This window comes from Trematomus bernacchii, unplaced genomic scaffold (assembly GCF_902827165.1).
Source record: "Trematomus bernacchii unplaced genomic scaffold, fTreBer1.1, whole genome shotgun sequence".
NCBI lineage: Eukaryota > Metazoa > Chordata > Actinopteri > Perciformes > Nototheniidae > Trematomus > Trematomus bernacchii.
This window is the reverse complement of record NW_022987714.1, coordinates 2,770,329-2,785,442: the sequence shown is the minus strand read 5'-3', so window position 1 is coordinate 2,785,442 and position 15,114 is coordinate 2,770,329. Positions and strand designations below refer to the sequence as shown.

Below are 15,114 nucleotides of genomic sequence, written 5' to 3'. Positions count from 1 at the left end.
GTCATACTCTTTACCTATACATAATATAGAGTACTGTGAACAGTTTTTACAAGAACTTTTTCTTTGGTAAAAAGTAGTATGGATTTTATTTTGTAATGTTGGTAAGCCAACCCTTTAAACGGGAAAGTGTAGATGGAGAAGGCAAATTAAGGGACAATGGGGTACCTTGTAGTACACAGAAAAGTTCTGCAGCTCTCAAGTACACTTTCTTTCTGTTCCACATTGATTTTGAAACAACATTTAAAGGTATTTCTTTGTGTATTGATGGAAGTAGCCAGTTGTGTAAGTTGTTTCATTACTCTCCTAGCATAGAGAGATTTCTCTGAGATCCTCACTTATTCACAAGATTGGAGGAAGACAAAACATGAGCTCCTTCCAACTCTCTCCTGGCGCTCAGACGGTTATATAGATGTTATCCTCTTCTCAGATGCTCTTGGATAACCAGCTAGCAGACGCAACCCTTAAGGTTTTTTCTTCCCTTAACCATAGCTCACAGTGTATTGAGAAAGACTTTTAGAGCAGCTCGTTTCTGAGAAACAACCACAGATAGTGGCAGTTAAACATGTTCCTGTGTGGGACTTGGCCCTGACTCATCTGGTGAACTTTGAAGATATAATGGGGAGACAGCAGCATGGCAACGAGACAACTGCTCTGTCTCTGACAATACATTGTTTTCAATAGTTTACCACGGCCTGTCTACGTGTACTTTGTAACCCAGGCACGCTTCATTTGATGCTATCAGCCTCTGAATGATATTTTGTTCATTAGACGATGCGCAATAAGAGACCAGTGTTGACACAATGTGAGTTAATGTGTTTAGTGTCTCTAATGGATCATAGAGGTCCTAATGAAACATTGTCATGGGAAGATTTATGTTGCAAGCTGCTGAGCCTCATTTCCATTTTATATGTGGTTAGAAGTACCTTTATTCAATGAACAGAACACAATAGAAGGCATACAATGAATATAGATATTTAGTGTGTGAAACGGGAATAAATAATAAATCCAAATGTCTCTTACAATCGCATTGTTAATGTGAAATGCTTGCCCTTTAGAGGCTTTGAACATTTCTTGCAAAGATACCGTGCTGCTGTGTTATTCATATCATACCTCTGTAGAGAATGTGAAATGAGCCTCTAAAATATCAACATTTTAAATATTTCTTGCATAAAAAAAACACTGTTTCCTTTTAATTTTTAGTTTACAAATATTGTAGCGCTTGAAACCGAAGCTGCATGATGTTTTTCTTGAGACGAGATGATATGAGCGCCAGCTTATTCATGGAAATGCCAAATGCAACGTGGTTATTGGCCAAGGCTGGATTGCACTAAAACCAGAATATTGTATCAGAGAGAGGCAGCTGGTTAGGAGTCAGAACAGATTATCATATGAGAGAGGATGAGCGAGGAGAGGGGGAGGAGAGAGACGGAGAGGTAGGGACTGGAATGGGAAGCAGGGGGCGAGAGCGAGGGGCACAGGGGGGAGAGAAGGAGAAATTATAGCAGGAAACTCATCGCCCGGTCGCTGTGGGGTGGAGGGGATCATCCAAACTCTTCCGTCACTATCTACCCTTCTTCACCTGTCAAAAGGAGTGTGTGAAAGCCGTCGGTGTGTGTGAAAGTGAGAGAGGGGCATGCGGGTCCTCTGAGAGGTCAGGGGAGGAAGCTGAGTCTCCACTCATCTTCTCGCTGTGTATGGCCCACCGCTGCTCGCAGACATCTGGCCTCACACTGATCACTCAAATCTACAGACAGGGAGGAGGAGAAGAGCGCATCTTTGAGCTACATAAAAAAATGACAGATCCCTCTCTTATCTATCCTCTTCACTCCTTTATGTTAACTTCCTCTCTCTGTTGTTCCCTTAGCTTATTTCTCCTTCACCCCTCTCTCAACCCAGTCTAGCGTTTTATTCCCTCTTTGACTTTTGTCTCATCTTTGACATTGCACCATTTTTTTTTAAAAGAAGAAAAAGAGTAGAAGGGACAGAAGAAGAGCGTGAAAAACTGATGTCTGCAAAAACTGACTTTATCCTTGCACTAAAAAGATAAGCCAGAGGAGATAGCGAGAGTGTGCTGTGTCTAGCAAGCCGGTACACAAGGCTCTGACTGCAATCAGTGGGAAGAGGGCCAGCTTCCCTGCCTGAGCTCTCAGCGCCCCTACTGGCTGCCTGCTGTGCCAATCAAAGGCTAGTGGGTGGGGAGCAGTCAGACATGAACACTGATGTCACAGTCACATGGATTCTGGTGTGGTCATGCTCGGAGGCTGAGAGACAGAGCTGTGCTGGCCAGCTGCTGCTGAGACAGCAGTGGAGGGCTTTGCGCTGGTGATAGTTGTTCTCTTATGGACTCGAAGCTTAATGATGTATTTTGTGATTTCAGCTATGAAAGGTAAGAGCAAAACGCATGCTTATCCTGCATCCTGAGTAACAAGTAGGGAAGTACGGCTCCGCTATTCATAGCCTGCCAACTCTTTGCATTTCATTTGCAAGGCATGTGTGTGACAGAGAGAGAGAGTGAGAGGGGGAGGGAGGGAGGGAGAGATACTGTAAAACAATGCTTTAAAATGTGTTTAAGTGAATGATGCTTTCTTTATATTTATTTTCATGCATGAACAGATTTTTCTTTATTAGTTTTAAATCAGAGAAAGAGCATGAGCTGTAATTATTTAACTTCTAAAATGTAAAAAGGTACTTTGATTTGGATTTGTTCATTCTATGTGAGTGTTTCCTGGCTGCCACTGTTGTGTGGTGTGCTGAGGAAACCACAGCCGGTGTAATCTTTGCACGTCTCTGACAAGAACAGCTCCTGAGCAGAAGTTTTTGTTGGCATAGATATAAGGTACTGTAGCATGCAGGGAGAGGGGGCAAAGGGTCGTAAAGGGGGGGGGGGGTTCCTGTCGCTTTTCCTTTCTGCCCCGTTCTTAATCCTGTTGTTCCAGTCCAGAGGAAGTGTCTGTTCCGCGGGAAGATGTGCGTGGCAGTGCTAAACGTGGGTTGCAGACGGGCGACAAGACACTGGCGCGACTGGCAGACTTTGATTCTATGAGTTGATACCGGTGCATGTGTGTGTTCATCTGTGTGTGATAGTGTGTTGCGTTCCACTGACCTATTTTTTGGGCAGTCGGGTTTACATGTGTGGCCATGAGAGCAGGACTGGGTCCTCCCAGTCGCTATGATGTTGATCTAGTATGCTTAATCCCAGCTCTTCCTCCCCCTCCATCATACATGCGCACACACACATCCGCGCAGACAGACAGTGAAAGTGCAGTCAGACATACAGTGCAGCACACACTTCTCTCATGCATGCTTGCACACAAACACATAATCATTCTCTTTGCACATATGAATACACTCATCATTCCATATAGAGAAATGTGGAAATATCCAAATAAATCTGCTCATGTGTCCTCATGATTCAGTCTAATACAATAACCACGAGGAGGCACATGCAGCTGTCATTCTGTGTTCACTGAGAAATATCAGTAATGATCATTTCATTTGATATGTTCTGCTCTTTTGTTTCTCCATCTGTCCAGAAATAAATTCCCTTTTTTATTTAAATCATATTTACTGGCAAAACAAAATAGCATTGTGGAATATTCAACATACTGTCTGTATACATGTTAATTTATACCAATATAAAATGAATGTGTAAAAGAATTAGCGCTATTATCAAATGTATTTACTACTGTTCGTATTAGTCATACTGATGTAGATTCTAGTTAATTATCTTGCTTTTTGTGTGGGACTGGCAACTCTGACCACAGTGTTAATATATTTTTCCATATTGATTACAGTGTGTGAGAATTCATTTATAAAGTGTGGCTCACGTTCAGTTGGGAAATTGAGAGGAAGGGCAGCCTTGTATCTATTTTTCAATGAGATGCATATGAAAAATGTCCTTTGACCTAATGTCCTTTATATGCAATTTATAGTGAAGGGCTTTATGAATTCATATTTTTTTTTGATAAAATGGAGTGCTGTGTAGCTTTTCTAGGAAAAGTGCTCCGAATAGACAGCATTTGAATGTGTATATTTCTTATTTTCTTGAATTAATGTATATTTTTATGTTGTTTTTATTTAGTCATGTTAGTAAAGATGAGACATACTGACATCTAAGTTATACCTAGCCAGTTTCTGCCTGTCTTCACGTCTACTTTTAGCTCTGTCTCAACCCTTTTTGGTGCTTTCAGTTTGATAGGAGCTGCTGGTGTCATGATAGGACACTGTGACCATGTCGGAAATTAAATTAAAATGTGAACAAGCTGTATAATTGGAAACTAATTTAAACGGCAGTAGTCATTTCTTCCTGAAAATGGTCAGTGAAATGGATGAACAGAACAATGACTTGCTGCCTTGCCATGCACTTCTTTCTCCTTATGGCATAACTGTTAGCACTTGCACATGCTTTTTCGGTGTTAAAAAAAACGTTTTTTTTCTATTGTACACTTCAAAAATATTCTAATACATTATACCAAAAATGTATGTGGCTTTGTCTCTCCACTGCACCCTCCTCTACCCACCTCTCCCTCTCTATTCAGACTCTCTACCACACCACCGCCCCTCAAGTACCTAATTACCTGTAATGGAAACATCCCTCTCATTACCCCATGCAAATTAGCCAGCCTACTCAGCACAATTAGGATGAAAATTCCAATTACATAATTAAAGAAAGTTGTTTGATGTGTAGATTTGTAGATTGACAGAAAAGGTAAAAATGTGTGTCTCTTTTACAGTACATATAATTTACACTTCATAAAGAGTATCATCGTTGTGAGGTAAAGGTAGCTGCATTGATGGAATGTAACTGAGTAAATGTACTCAAGTAGTTTAATGGAGTATTTCCCTTTCTTAGAGAGCTCCATTTTGTATTTTTTGAAAACGACAGTATGTGAAATTTGAGCTTAAATGATTAGTCGATTAACCCTTGCTTGAATTAAATCTTAATAGTTGTGAGGTTTTGACTGTTTTTTGGGTAACTAACAAGACCACTAAAAGAGTTCGGTAAATGTGAGTGACATTGCACTCTATTTTAAGTTTGAAACAGTATTAACAGTATGTTTTGACAAACCGAATGAACAAGAAAGTTACCAGATGTTTAATCCATAATGGAAATATTTGCTAGTTGAAGGCTAGTATACAAATAATAGAAAATATAATTGAATAGAATAGTATTGATAGTATATATGTATCTTTAAATATACGTACACCTACATGAGCTATTTTCTCTGCATTTATAATTATACATTTACAGCATAGTAATGATACGTTTAGTTAAAAGGAAGATCTGAATGTATCTTCCGCAAATGCATAGCAGTAATGTTTTAACTAGTTGAAAGCAAGGCCCTGTAAGCCCCTACAGTGCATGCAGACTGCACATAAATATGTGATTTAGCACGAGTGTGTACTAGACTGTAAAAAATGTTCTGGGTCCGTAGAGAAGGTAAAGCCAAATGTCTTGTGATAGGCGCTTTGAGGGTATGTTAACAAGGCTGTAAATGTTTGCTGTAGATTTGGTACCCTTTGTCTCTTTCTATCAGTGGGCGATTGAAGTGTTCACTACCCAGTGCTGCAGGCCCTCACACATTAAAGCAGAGGTTAACAAGATTGGCTATTATCCAGTTAGGGACTGAGGACATGAAGAGCTTAAGTAGGAATCGCCACAGATTAAGGTGAAGGCAAATATAGTACAAGCCTCCTGCAAGGAACTTAAATTAAAGACCCAATTAAAAAGAGACAATATTTAACAAGTGTGCATATTTAGTTTAGACTCAAATAAATTGAGTTTGAATGTGAACGTAATTCCACTACCAATATTAATATTACTAAATTACATATTGCACTACCCTCAAATTACGTATCTCATAAAGTGTGCATTTATGAATGATCTTTTAATTTAATTTCACTTTTTTTCGAGGGATCATTTACATGTCCCAGTCAAATTGAAAAGATGATATCTGAGCAGAGGAAAGACAAACAAGACTCACTCTGAGACGGAGGGTCTCTTGCTGGCTGAGGAAGTGTGATGGCGTCCCCACGGGTTATTAAAGTGTGTGAGCTGTGCCAATCTGTGTGTGCACACTGAAACCAACATCCTGGCTGCCTGAGTGTGTGTGGAGCGACTGCTTAATGAGATATTGACTGCCCATCGAGAGCATGGATTTTTGATTTGGCTCCACAGTAGTTGGGAAGATAGGAAGGTGCACTCTGGAGAGGAGAGAATGGGAGATGGGTGCTAGTTTTCTTTGAGTTAACAATAGTTAGTATAGTTTATGATCTAATGATTTAGATATTGGTCGCTTTTAATTCCACTTTTAAAAATCATGATTTGCTGTGCGCATGTATGTAACAACATACATTTAAAACTAGATTATCATAATCAGTTATGAATCTGTTGGCTACAACACGATTATTTCATCAAACAAATACGAGACAATACAAACAATATAGAGTGAGTAAGAACTTATTCATTTTATTCAGATCTTTTCTTACAGATGTGAATTATAACTATTAATACCAAATAAAAAACTACTCAGGATACAATTAGTCATTTCTTTTTTAATTGTGTATTTCCCATACACTACATACAAGAGAAGCCAAATTACATGAAATACGGTCTTTTTAAAGCTTTATATCCAAGTATCGTTTTTCATTTTTATTATATAAACATTATATACGACTCCATCCAAGCCCTTGTGGGGTGCCAGACAGCTCCGTCAGTCATCTTGTCCTGTCAGTCACACCTTGTTGTTTTGACAGATTAGTCCAATCGCAGGCGAGGTTAAATGACTCCCCTGTCCCATGCCCAATCAAACAGCAGGGATACTGAAAACAGCCGCAGCTCAAGATAACCATCAGGCTACAGAAGATGATTTTTGTTCCTTCTGAAACATTCACATCGAGTTCAATCTGGGTTCTCAATTTGTCTCCCCAGTCAGGTAAAACACCGAGCTGCATGGCTTAGTCAAATGCCTGCCTCTAACTTAAGAGTCATTTCCTGCTTAACTTTCACTCAGTATTTCAGGAGTCACTTATAGATCCTTTGAAGTGCTTCCCTGTCATGCAGCATTTAGGTGCTGATAGAATTCTCCCTCTGTCAGCACTCCTTAGATAATCATATACCACAGTCCATGGAGTAGAACATTTTTTTTCTTCTCTTTATTCCTGTAACTTCAATCAAGAGTAAGGATTAAACCCTTTTCATTTACATTCTAACGTTTTGTGTTCATTCAAAGTTTGTATGTACATACTCTAGCGTGGACTTACTCACAAAAAAAAAAAAAAATGTGGCCTGTTTTACCCTCATAGGTTTGCCACTTGGGGCTTAGAAGTTAAGTGTTTTTAGAGAGTGAAGGGTGTTGGTGAAAGTTTTTCCCCGCTGTACTTTTATTCTGAGCGTGTTTCGTACCATTGGCTTTTTTCCTCTGTGTGCCTCTGGAGGGCTGTCCATTGGCTTTTTGAAGTTGCATCAAAGAGGAAATGGGGGAGAAAAAGCATTATTGATTTTGCGTTTTGTCTGACTCAAACACTGAGGACAGAAAAACACATAAGGAGTTAGGTGTTGGCAGTGAGGCAGCTCCGTCTCTTGTGTGCGAGCCAGAGGGAGACGCAGGAGAAACCGCAAAAGGAGGTAGAAGGTGAGCAGGAACACCAGACAACACTAATGCATCTCTCCCTAGAGTCTTACGCTCACTCCACTCACTTCCGTCATTTCTCCTCTCCTTTCTGTTTTTAATGGCAGAGTAAATAAAGCCCATTACTGTACAGCTGGAGACAAACCTCCGTCTCTCCCCGCTGTGTCGGATAGCTTTTCCTCTCCTCCATCAGGCCTGTGACTCCCTTGCTCTGACAGCACTCTCCAGTTGACCTGCTTTTCCATGAAACACCAAGCTGCTCTCTTCTCAGTTGTAATCAGATCTCCCTGCTAGGCAAGCATGCCGGCAGCAGGCAAGAAGAGAAGCATTGTTTGTGTGCTTTATCACCTTTATCCTCCTCCAGTGTCAGCCCTGCAGAGGTGAGATGAGAGTGGAGTAGATTTCTGGTGTTAATGTGACCTAAGGTGACTAAAAAGGAGCTCTCGGTGACAGCCACTGATAAGAGCTGTCACCTTTATGGCTTACTCAGCTCGTATGCTATGGTTACAGCCATGTTCTGTGAACTTCATTGAAAGTGATTACCTAGGTTGCCCATATGGACGTCTGTGGAATCTAACTGTAAATAGTGATTGCCAGGATTGCAGCATTCTGTAGAGTTATGGAGTTGGTAAAGGTCAGAGGTCACAGCATACTAAGCCACACTCGCCTTCGCTCCATGGAGAGCGAGTGCGGCATCTCGGGATCCTGGCAGGGAACAAAGAAAGAAAAATGAGAAGTGCATGGAATTTTGATGAGATGAGGGATCAGGCAGCGTTATAACAAAGATTGTCACAACATGCACTCCTCCGCTTGATTACAAAAGGGAGAGAAGTGTGTGAGGCGTTTGATTACATGTCCCAGCAGAGGCCATTAGGGGTTCTACTTGTAGGAAGGCATCATTTACACTGCAATGATGAAAAAATCCTCCTGAGCACTAGGGGGTGCTCTTCAAGATAAATGATATGAATAATCTCTACCACAGAGTTTCGAAGTTGGAGCAGCCTCCTAACTTATCTCTGACTGCTGCAGCAGATTGTAAGCATGTTGGAATCTCCCTGAGGAGTCGGTGCAGGCCAAAGGAAAAACTCCTTCTCAAGGTTAGCACCGTTAGGCCCTCCTCACCCCAACTAAGATGCATGAAAGGAATTTTATCATCATAAATAACAAAGAAAAACAGCCTTGCTAGAACGGTCTGCTTAAGATTGATTTTTATGCACATGCATTCATTTGAAATAAAAGAAATGCTGTTTCAGTGCTAATTACGAAGATGAAAGGAAGTAGAATGTGCAAGGCAATGAACTTTGTTTAAAGGCGCCGCACATGGCTTATTCAGGGACATGGTGCTTTAATGAAATCCAACTCCATTTATGGGCTTGTAGAGTAGGTTTTCAAATTGAAACTGTATTTACTCAGTTTTAAACAAGGAAGAAAAAATGCACCTCTTTTGCACGTGTCAGTCTCAATAGAGCCAGATAAACAATGCGTGTCCTAGACAATGAGAGCGTGCATGTTCCCCAGCTGGAGTAAAGGGGTTAACTGGCTGTGGAGAGATCCTTGACCTATCTGAGATGAGCTCCCCGCCCCCTCTGGCAATGTGGAATATCTGATTGCTGATTATGAGTTTATTCCCCATCGTGCTGAGCCTTTTGCATGTCAGGATCCATCCCTCTCCGACTGAACTGATTAAGGAGCTGGAGATGATGCTACAGCTCTCAGCAATTGCTGAGATACTCTCAGAGAGCCTGGTAATCTGGAGTGCAGCTGGCAATCACACACCACTGACTCTTTTTTGGGTTGTTTTGTTGTTTTCAAGTGGGTGTTTTGGCATATTGTTGTCTTTGTTCCCCTGGGCTTCTTGTTTCTGGATGAGAGCTTTCCTCGTGCTGAGCACAGGTCCTTGTCAACCTGGCTGCTCAGCTCAGCCTGGTCCAGCCTCAACAACAGCAGCATCAGCAAAGACCCTCGCTCAAAGTCTCCGGATGTGCTTATGATCACCCTCTTGCAGGAGCCTAATTTGGGAAGAAAAAGGACATTCATCCCTGATGTAAAAATGCTCTCCCTTTGCTCATTTTCACAGCTCCAAGAATCCAATACATAGGACAAAGACATCAGACAAATTGAAAGAAATAGCTTCTCCAAATTGTGTCCTCGTGTAAACTTTTAAGGGTTTATGTGGTGTTCAATGGATTTCTGTCACGAGGAAACAAATAGAGTTTTTCTTGCGAAGAGACTGGCACTCCTGCTTTATTTGCTTGCAGGGATCTGTCGCTTAGTTACAAATCAGTGGCTGTCGTCTCTAAGTTCTGTTTTTGTCAATAGTTGGATATGAGAGGGAGACAGTCCTGTTCATTCTGCGCTGATGGCTGTTTTAATCTCTTTAATGTGTGACTTGGGGCAACAGAGGAGGAATCTGCCCAAATAGAGCAATCTCAATTACTATCAAAGCTGTAGAGCCCACTGCTAATGACGTCCAACTGTCAAACGCATCACCCACAGTTTTACAAATTAGCTTAATGCTTAAATGCTTGAAACGTTTGTCGCCTATTGAAAATACAAATACTGCACATTTTCCCACTACGACCAAAATATGACCTGAATTAGAAGATATGCATCAACTAATAACCTAAGGAAGACAACTGTCCTCTGCTATTGTGTATTTGTGTCCGCCGGCTTACTGCATGTTGTGTAACGGAGCCTGGCTTTACTGCCAACAGTTAAGCTAATATAGTTCCAGATGTGCCAACATCAGTCCCGGTAAACAAATGGCTATTGCTCTTTCTGTCTCGTGTAAATGAAAGGTTCCAGGTGTTTCACTGCTGTGATGAAAGACACGAAATATGTTCCGTGCGAGAGACTAAACCACAGTGTCTGAGAAGTGATGGTGGGGAGGGGTCCTCCAAGGTTATGTGTGCTTGTATTTGATTTTTTCTAGTTTTAATTTGTTACTATGTCTTAATTGCATGTATATCAAATCTAATTATTTGTACATCAATGTATGCGTGCTACAGCATTTTTAGGAATATTTCTTTATGAAATAAATAGCTTAACCACAGGGTTATCATTGTCAAATCATAATTCTAGTGACATCTTTTGTTACATAAAGCACAGGAGAATTCCAACTCTTTATATGTATTCTCGTACTATATCAGCCTTGTTGTTCTGAATCGTATTTAGCTGTCACTGCGAATAAACCAAAGGAAAGAGGGGAAACAAGAAAAGGCATGATGGGTAAAGCAGATTTCCTTCAAAATGAGGATGATCAGAGTCAAACTACTGTACGTTTGACATACCTTGCCCATTTGAGTGGGTAAGGAAGTTATTTTTTATCTTTTGACACATGATTGCATCGGACCGCTCTGCTTTGATCTCACCATGGATTTTTTTCTTTCTCTTGATGTGGGATTATTATAATTTATACATAAGGGATTTTGTTTTTTCTTGAGCCTCAGCAAACTTGAGTAAACATGGTATACATAGTAGATAAACATTGTATTCATTTACACATTCTCATTAGAGAGCCCTTAGGTAATTAATCAGAGGCTGTGGTATATATAAGGAGATAGACACTGTTCAAATAATTTATTCCTTTCTACTCTTACCGAGTGTGAGAAAAAGTGTCTGATCAATTCCTCCCTTAGATGTAGCTCTTTGAAGACATGCAGTGTCTTATGAGAGCACCACCACAGTATTTATTCTCGAGGAGCTGAAGGCTGCAGACCTTGCATATACTGTACAAACATAGCAGGGCATTGTTGCCTCATCTTAATAATCAGCTATTCCCCCTTAATACAGGAACCATATAACCCCAATTAAACCTATACAGGTGTAAAACAGTCACATTGCTGTATGTGTTGCAGCTTCAGTTCAGAGTTTGCAGTGTCCTCTTCATGTTCACATACAGAGGCTACGGTAATTTATATGCCTTTTTGTGCCATACTGTGCCTTGAGATATGCATATTATTTATGATTGTTATGTTTTGAGGCATGACTTCATGAAAGCAGAAAGAACATGTATCTTTCATATGTGCATCGAAAGAGCAGTGTGCAAAACAAAGGATTTTGGGAGGGCCAGCTGTGCATAGAGAAATTGCTTTGTAAAGAAACATTGGAAAATGGTTCCAACATAAAATAATCTTATTTATAATTAATAGTATGTGACTTGTCAAAAGGCGTATAAGAGATCTCGAGTAAAATACAACTTAATATCCATTAGAACGTGTGCAGTTAAAACATTTTTTAAATCTTGTAATCCTAACTTTTGCTTTTCCATCAGAAGGCAAAAAAGCTCTGCATATTTATTCGCCCATTAACCCGTCAGTGGCAGTCATGTACCACGCAAGGTGCTTGCCTAACTATTGGGAGCAATTTTCGAATCAGCGTGTGACAGTAAAGTAAAACAAAGCCTCAATATGGTGCGTAACAATTCTGCCAGCGATCAAAGCAGCTCCAGGCTTTAATTGCATCCATTGTAAATGAATTTTGTTTCTACATGAATGTGCCTGGAGGGCAGTCTCACTTACTGATTGAATAATTAGTAGCTGCTCCTGATCTCACATGCTAACAGCACGCATTAGCATGTAAATAAAGCTGCATTTTAAGGATGGGATGTTTTAAAAACCTGTTCTTTGAAAATCTAAACAATAATTTGGTAATTCCCTGTAGTAGACGTAGAAAACAGTAAACAATCCAACTATATGTCCAACGTTAGATACATTTCTGACTATTTCCTACCTGATATCAATGTCAGGTATTTTGTTCCAGGAAGAAGTTATTCCAGCATTGTAATCATTTCATATTTCTACAGATAAGCATAAACACAAGCAAGTTTCCTGATTTCTTGTTATTTTGTATTCGTCGGTTCTATCACATAAAAGGGAAAGCAGAGGTGGCGTATTTCCGCATCTCAGTTTCTCTCCAAGGCAATCCGGATATTGTTCAGTTCTGACTGTAAACATAATGCTATCCATAGGCAACAGATATTTTATGGCTGTTGTTGATGTACTTTCGTTAGATAGATTTGATGTCACAATGATGAAGGGTTTATTTTTAAAACTACAGGAAAGGCTTTCTGCAGATTAATTCCAGTGTATGGCTCCCATTGTGGGAGAAACAAATTGAGCTTTAAGGAATTAGTGTGTTTGCTGCATAAATCTCAAATCTATTCCTGAAACATTTGATTGTGTTTAATGTGATTGGATGCTTTTGTGTTGCCTCTGAGTGGCAAAGGAAGCAGCGTTTGCCGACAGGATTAGAGCTCAAAGTACAGTAATGAATGCTCGGTGTTCCTCCATTGACCCAGGTGTGTTGTCTAAATACAATATGGATGTGCCGAGCCGCCTGTGTACTCCAGTGCTGGGAGACTATTTGCTGAAGGTCATGTGGGATCATAGCATGCCATTAATAATTCCTGAAAGCATCCAACATCTCCATCTGTTCTGCTGCATCCATCGCTCCACTTCAAAGACAAAGGCAGCATCTGCAGGTAAGCATTAAACCTGCCTCCAGGCTAAGATGTTGGAGGTGGGACTCTTTGTAGAGAGAACATATCTCTGGTCATCAGGTCATGCTGCTCATATATTAGCCAATTAATGTGTGTATGTTTGCTCTCACAGCTTGAACCTTTGAACACATAGGTAAACATACAGTAGACCTGCAGCTGCACATTTACAGTGAATAATGGCTATTGTGTGCATGTTTTTCAGCTATAGCCGGCTGAATCGAGCGGACGTGTGTGTACAGTAATTCCACACACACCCTCACAGGCTACAGGCCTCTCAACAGGGATGCAATTACCACCCTCTGTTGAGTCTAGCCAGTCAGCTTGACAAGGTGTTACCGGAGAAATTATCAAAGCTGATTTTGAACCAAGCATTTAATAATGTGAATTGTGTGTATTTGTGTGTGCACCTGAACAAATAACATGTTTATACCTGTGTGCCGGGCATACAGTGAAGTCAAATCTAAACAGGTCTCAATGACAGGCCCACTTGAGATACGCAGGAGTCCCGCAGGGAGTAAATGGATGTTTGGCGGTGGCATGTGCTGCCCGGGCCTGGCGGGCGCAGTGGGCGAGGAGGCAAGTGCCTGGCTGAGTGAAAGATGGCAGTGTGCAAGCAGAGTGTGTGCACACAGCTGAGGCTGTGACAGAAAACAGTGAGAGTCCTGCTCCCGCTGCTTCATCTTCCCCTGCCAATGATAGATCTCCACTTTAATTTTGTGAATAGCGCAGGTCCTCCATGACAGAGTCTGGGCAGCATTTGAACTGTTAATTATAAAGATGTGTTTTGTTAAAGAAAAGAATGGAAAGCTTTGTTTGGATGAAGATATTTTATAATTTACTGTAACATGGAAAGTACAGCGTATCATTGGATGAAGCTTACAATTATTCCGGCTTCACCCCTTACATGTGGTCTGCTGATAAAGCACCTGTGCCCATGAGTAACTGCACAATCTCTCAGCCCTGGGCTCCTGTACTGTACTGTAGGGCTGACCAGTGAGTCTACTCGAATCACCATCAGCTCCAAACTGCTTAGCCTGGCCAATTTGAATTTCCCATCTCTGCTGACTCATAACCCTGTCAGGACCTTTCTTCTTTATCATGTCGGTCTCCGGTCGCCCCTCATCACAAGCAATAGAAATTAATTATTCAGATTAGAAACCGAGCCATGATTACTGTGATTTTTGTCAAAGGCTTTGTTTTGGCTTAATGTAGTTATCTGATCGGGACATTACTGCAGAGCCAAGATTGCTTTCAAAAGCAATAATTTTGCAGTATTTTTCATTCACAACATTTGAGTGCAAGTTAATGGCTGTGTAAGAACAGGCAGGAAAGAGAGCAGGAAATGATTTTGTCTAATGACACACTCTCGGTAGTCAGGTAAGAGCGAGCGCGGCGCTGTGCGGCGGCTGAGCTGGACAGAGGCTCAGATCAACATGATAAAGAGGGACTGATTGAGCTCCGTACATCCACAGGAAGCTGAGCGTTGGGGTTCAAGGTTATCTGGACAAATCAGACTCCTGTTTCCATTCATCCCCTCCTCACCCAGCAGCCAGCTCTTCCTGGGCAAACTAGCAAATTAGCAATTCTGATGTCTGCAAGCAGGTCTGGCAAGGGAATGCCTGTGAATCCTAATGCCATGATTAAACTTTCATATCCGTCCGGGGGAAGTGCTGCATATACAAAATAAGCAATCTCTTTTTATTTTACAGAGCTTTAAGTATGTCTGTCGTGATGGGTGAACCTAAACCCTTCAGTCGGGTTAAATGGACTGAGCAAGGTGGGGGGTGATCCATCACTCAAATGACTAAATCTCTCTTCAGTGAATATGATCAGTAACAATATACTTAACATAAGAAACTGTATTTAACATGCTGCTGTCACCATTTGCATTGCAACCGCTGTCTGCATCAGTGCATCTGTAAACAGGCCCAACCCCCACCCCTCAACATTGTAAATGTTAATACTTGGTGTGGATTAACATAT

General features: G+C 41.0%; 1 protein-coding gene across 4 annotated transcripts in view; it reads left to right on the top strand.

The window, feature by feature from the left end:
• The window catches only part of roraa (RAR-related orphan receptor A, paralog a), a 171,020-nt gene that overhangs the window by 121,988 nt on the left and 33,918 nt on the right, over window positions 1–15,114 (top strand). The window contains exons 1-2 of one of the 4 annotated variants that reach the window (XM_034141326.1): window positions 2,249–2,386; window positions 12,931–13,113. The exons of 1 other annotated variant lie outside the window; for it this stretch is intronic. In XM_034141326.1, the coding sequence (XP_033997217.1) occupies window positions 2,356–2,386; window positions 12,931–13,113 (214 nt within the window). In that variant the 5' untranslated portion in view covers window positions 2,249–2,355. Of the gene's footprint in view, window positions 1–2,248; window positions 2,387–12,930; window positions 13,114–15,114 lie in introns of those variants that run through there. 2 more of the 4 variants (XM_034141325.1, XM_034141328.1) reach the window with 2 other exon arrangements.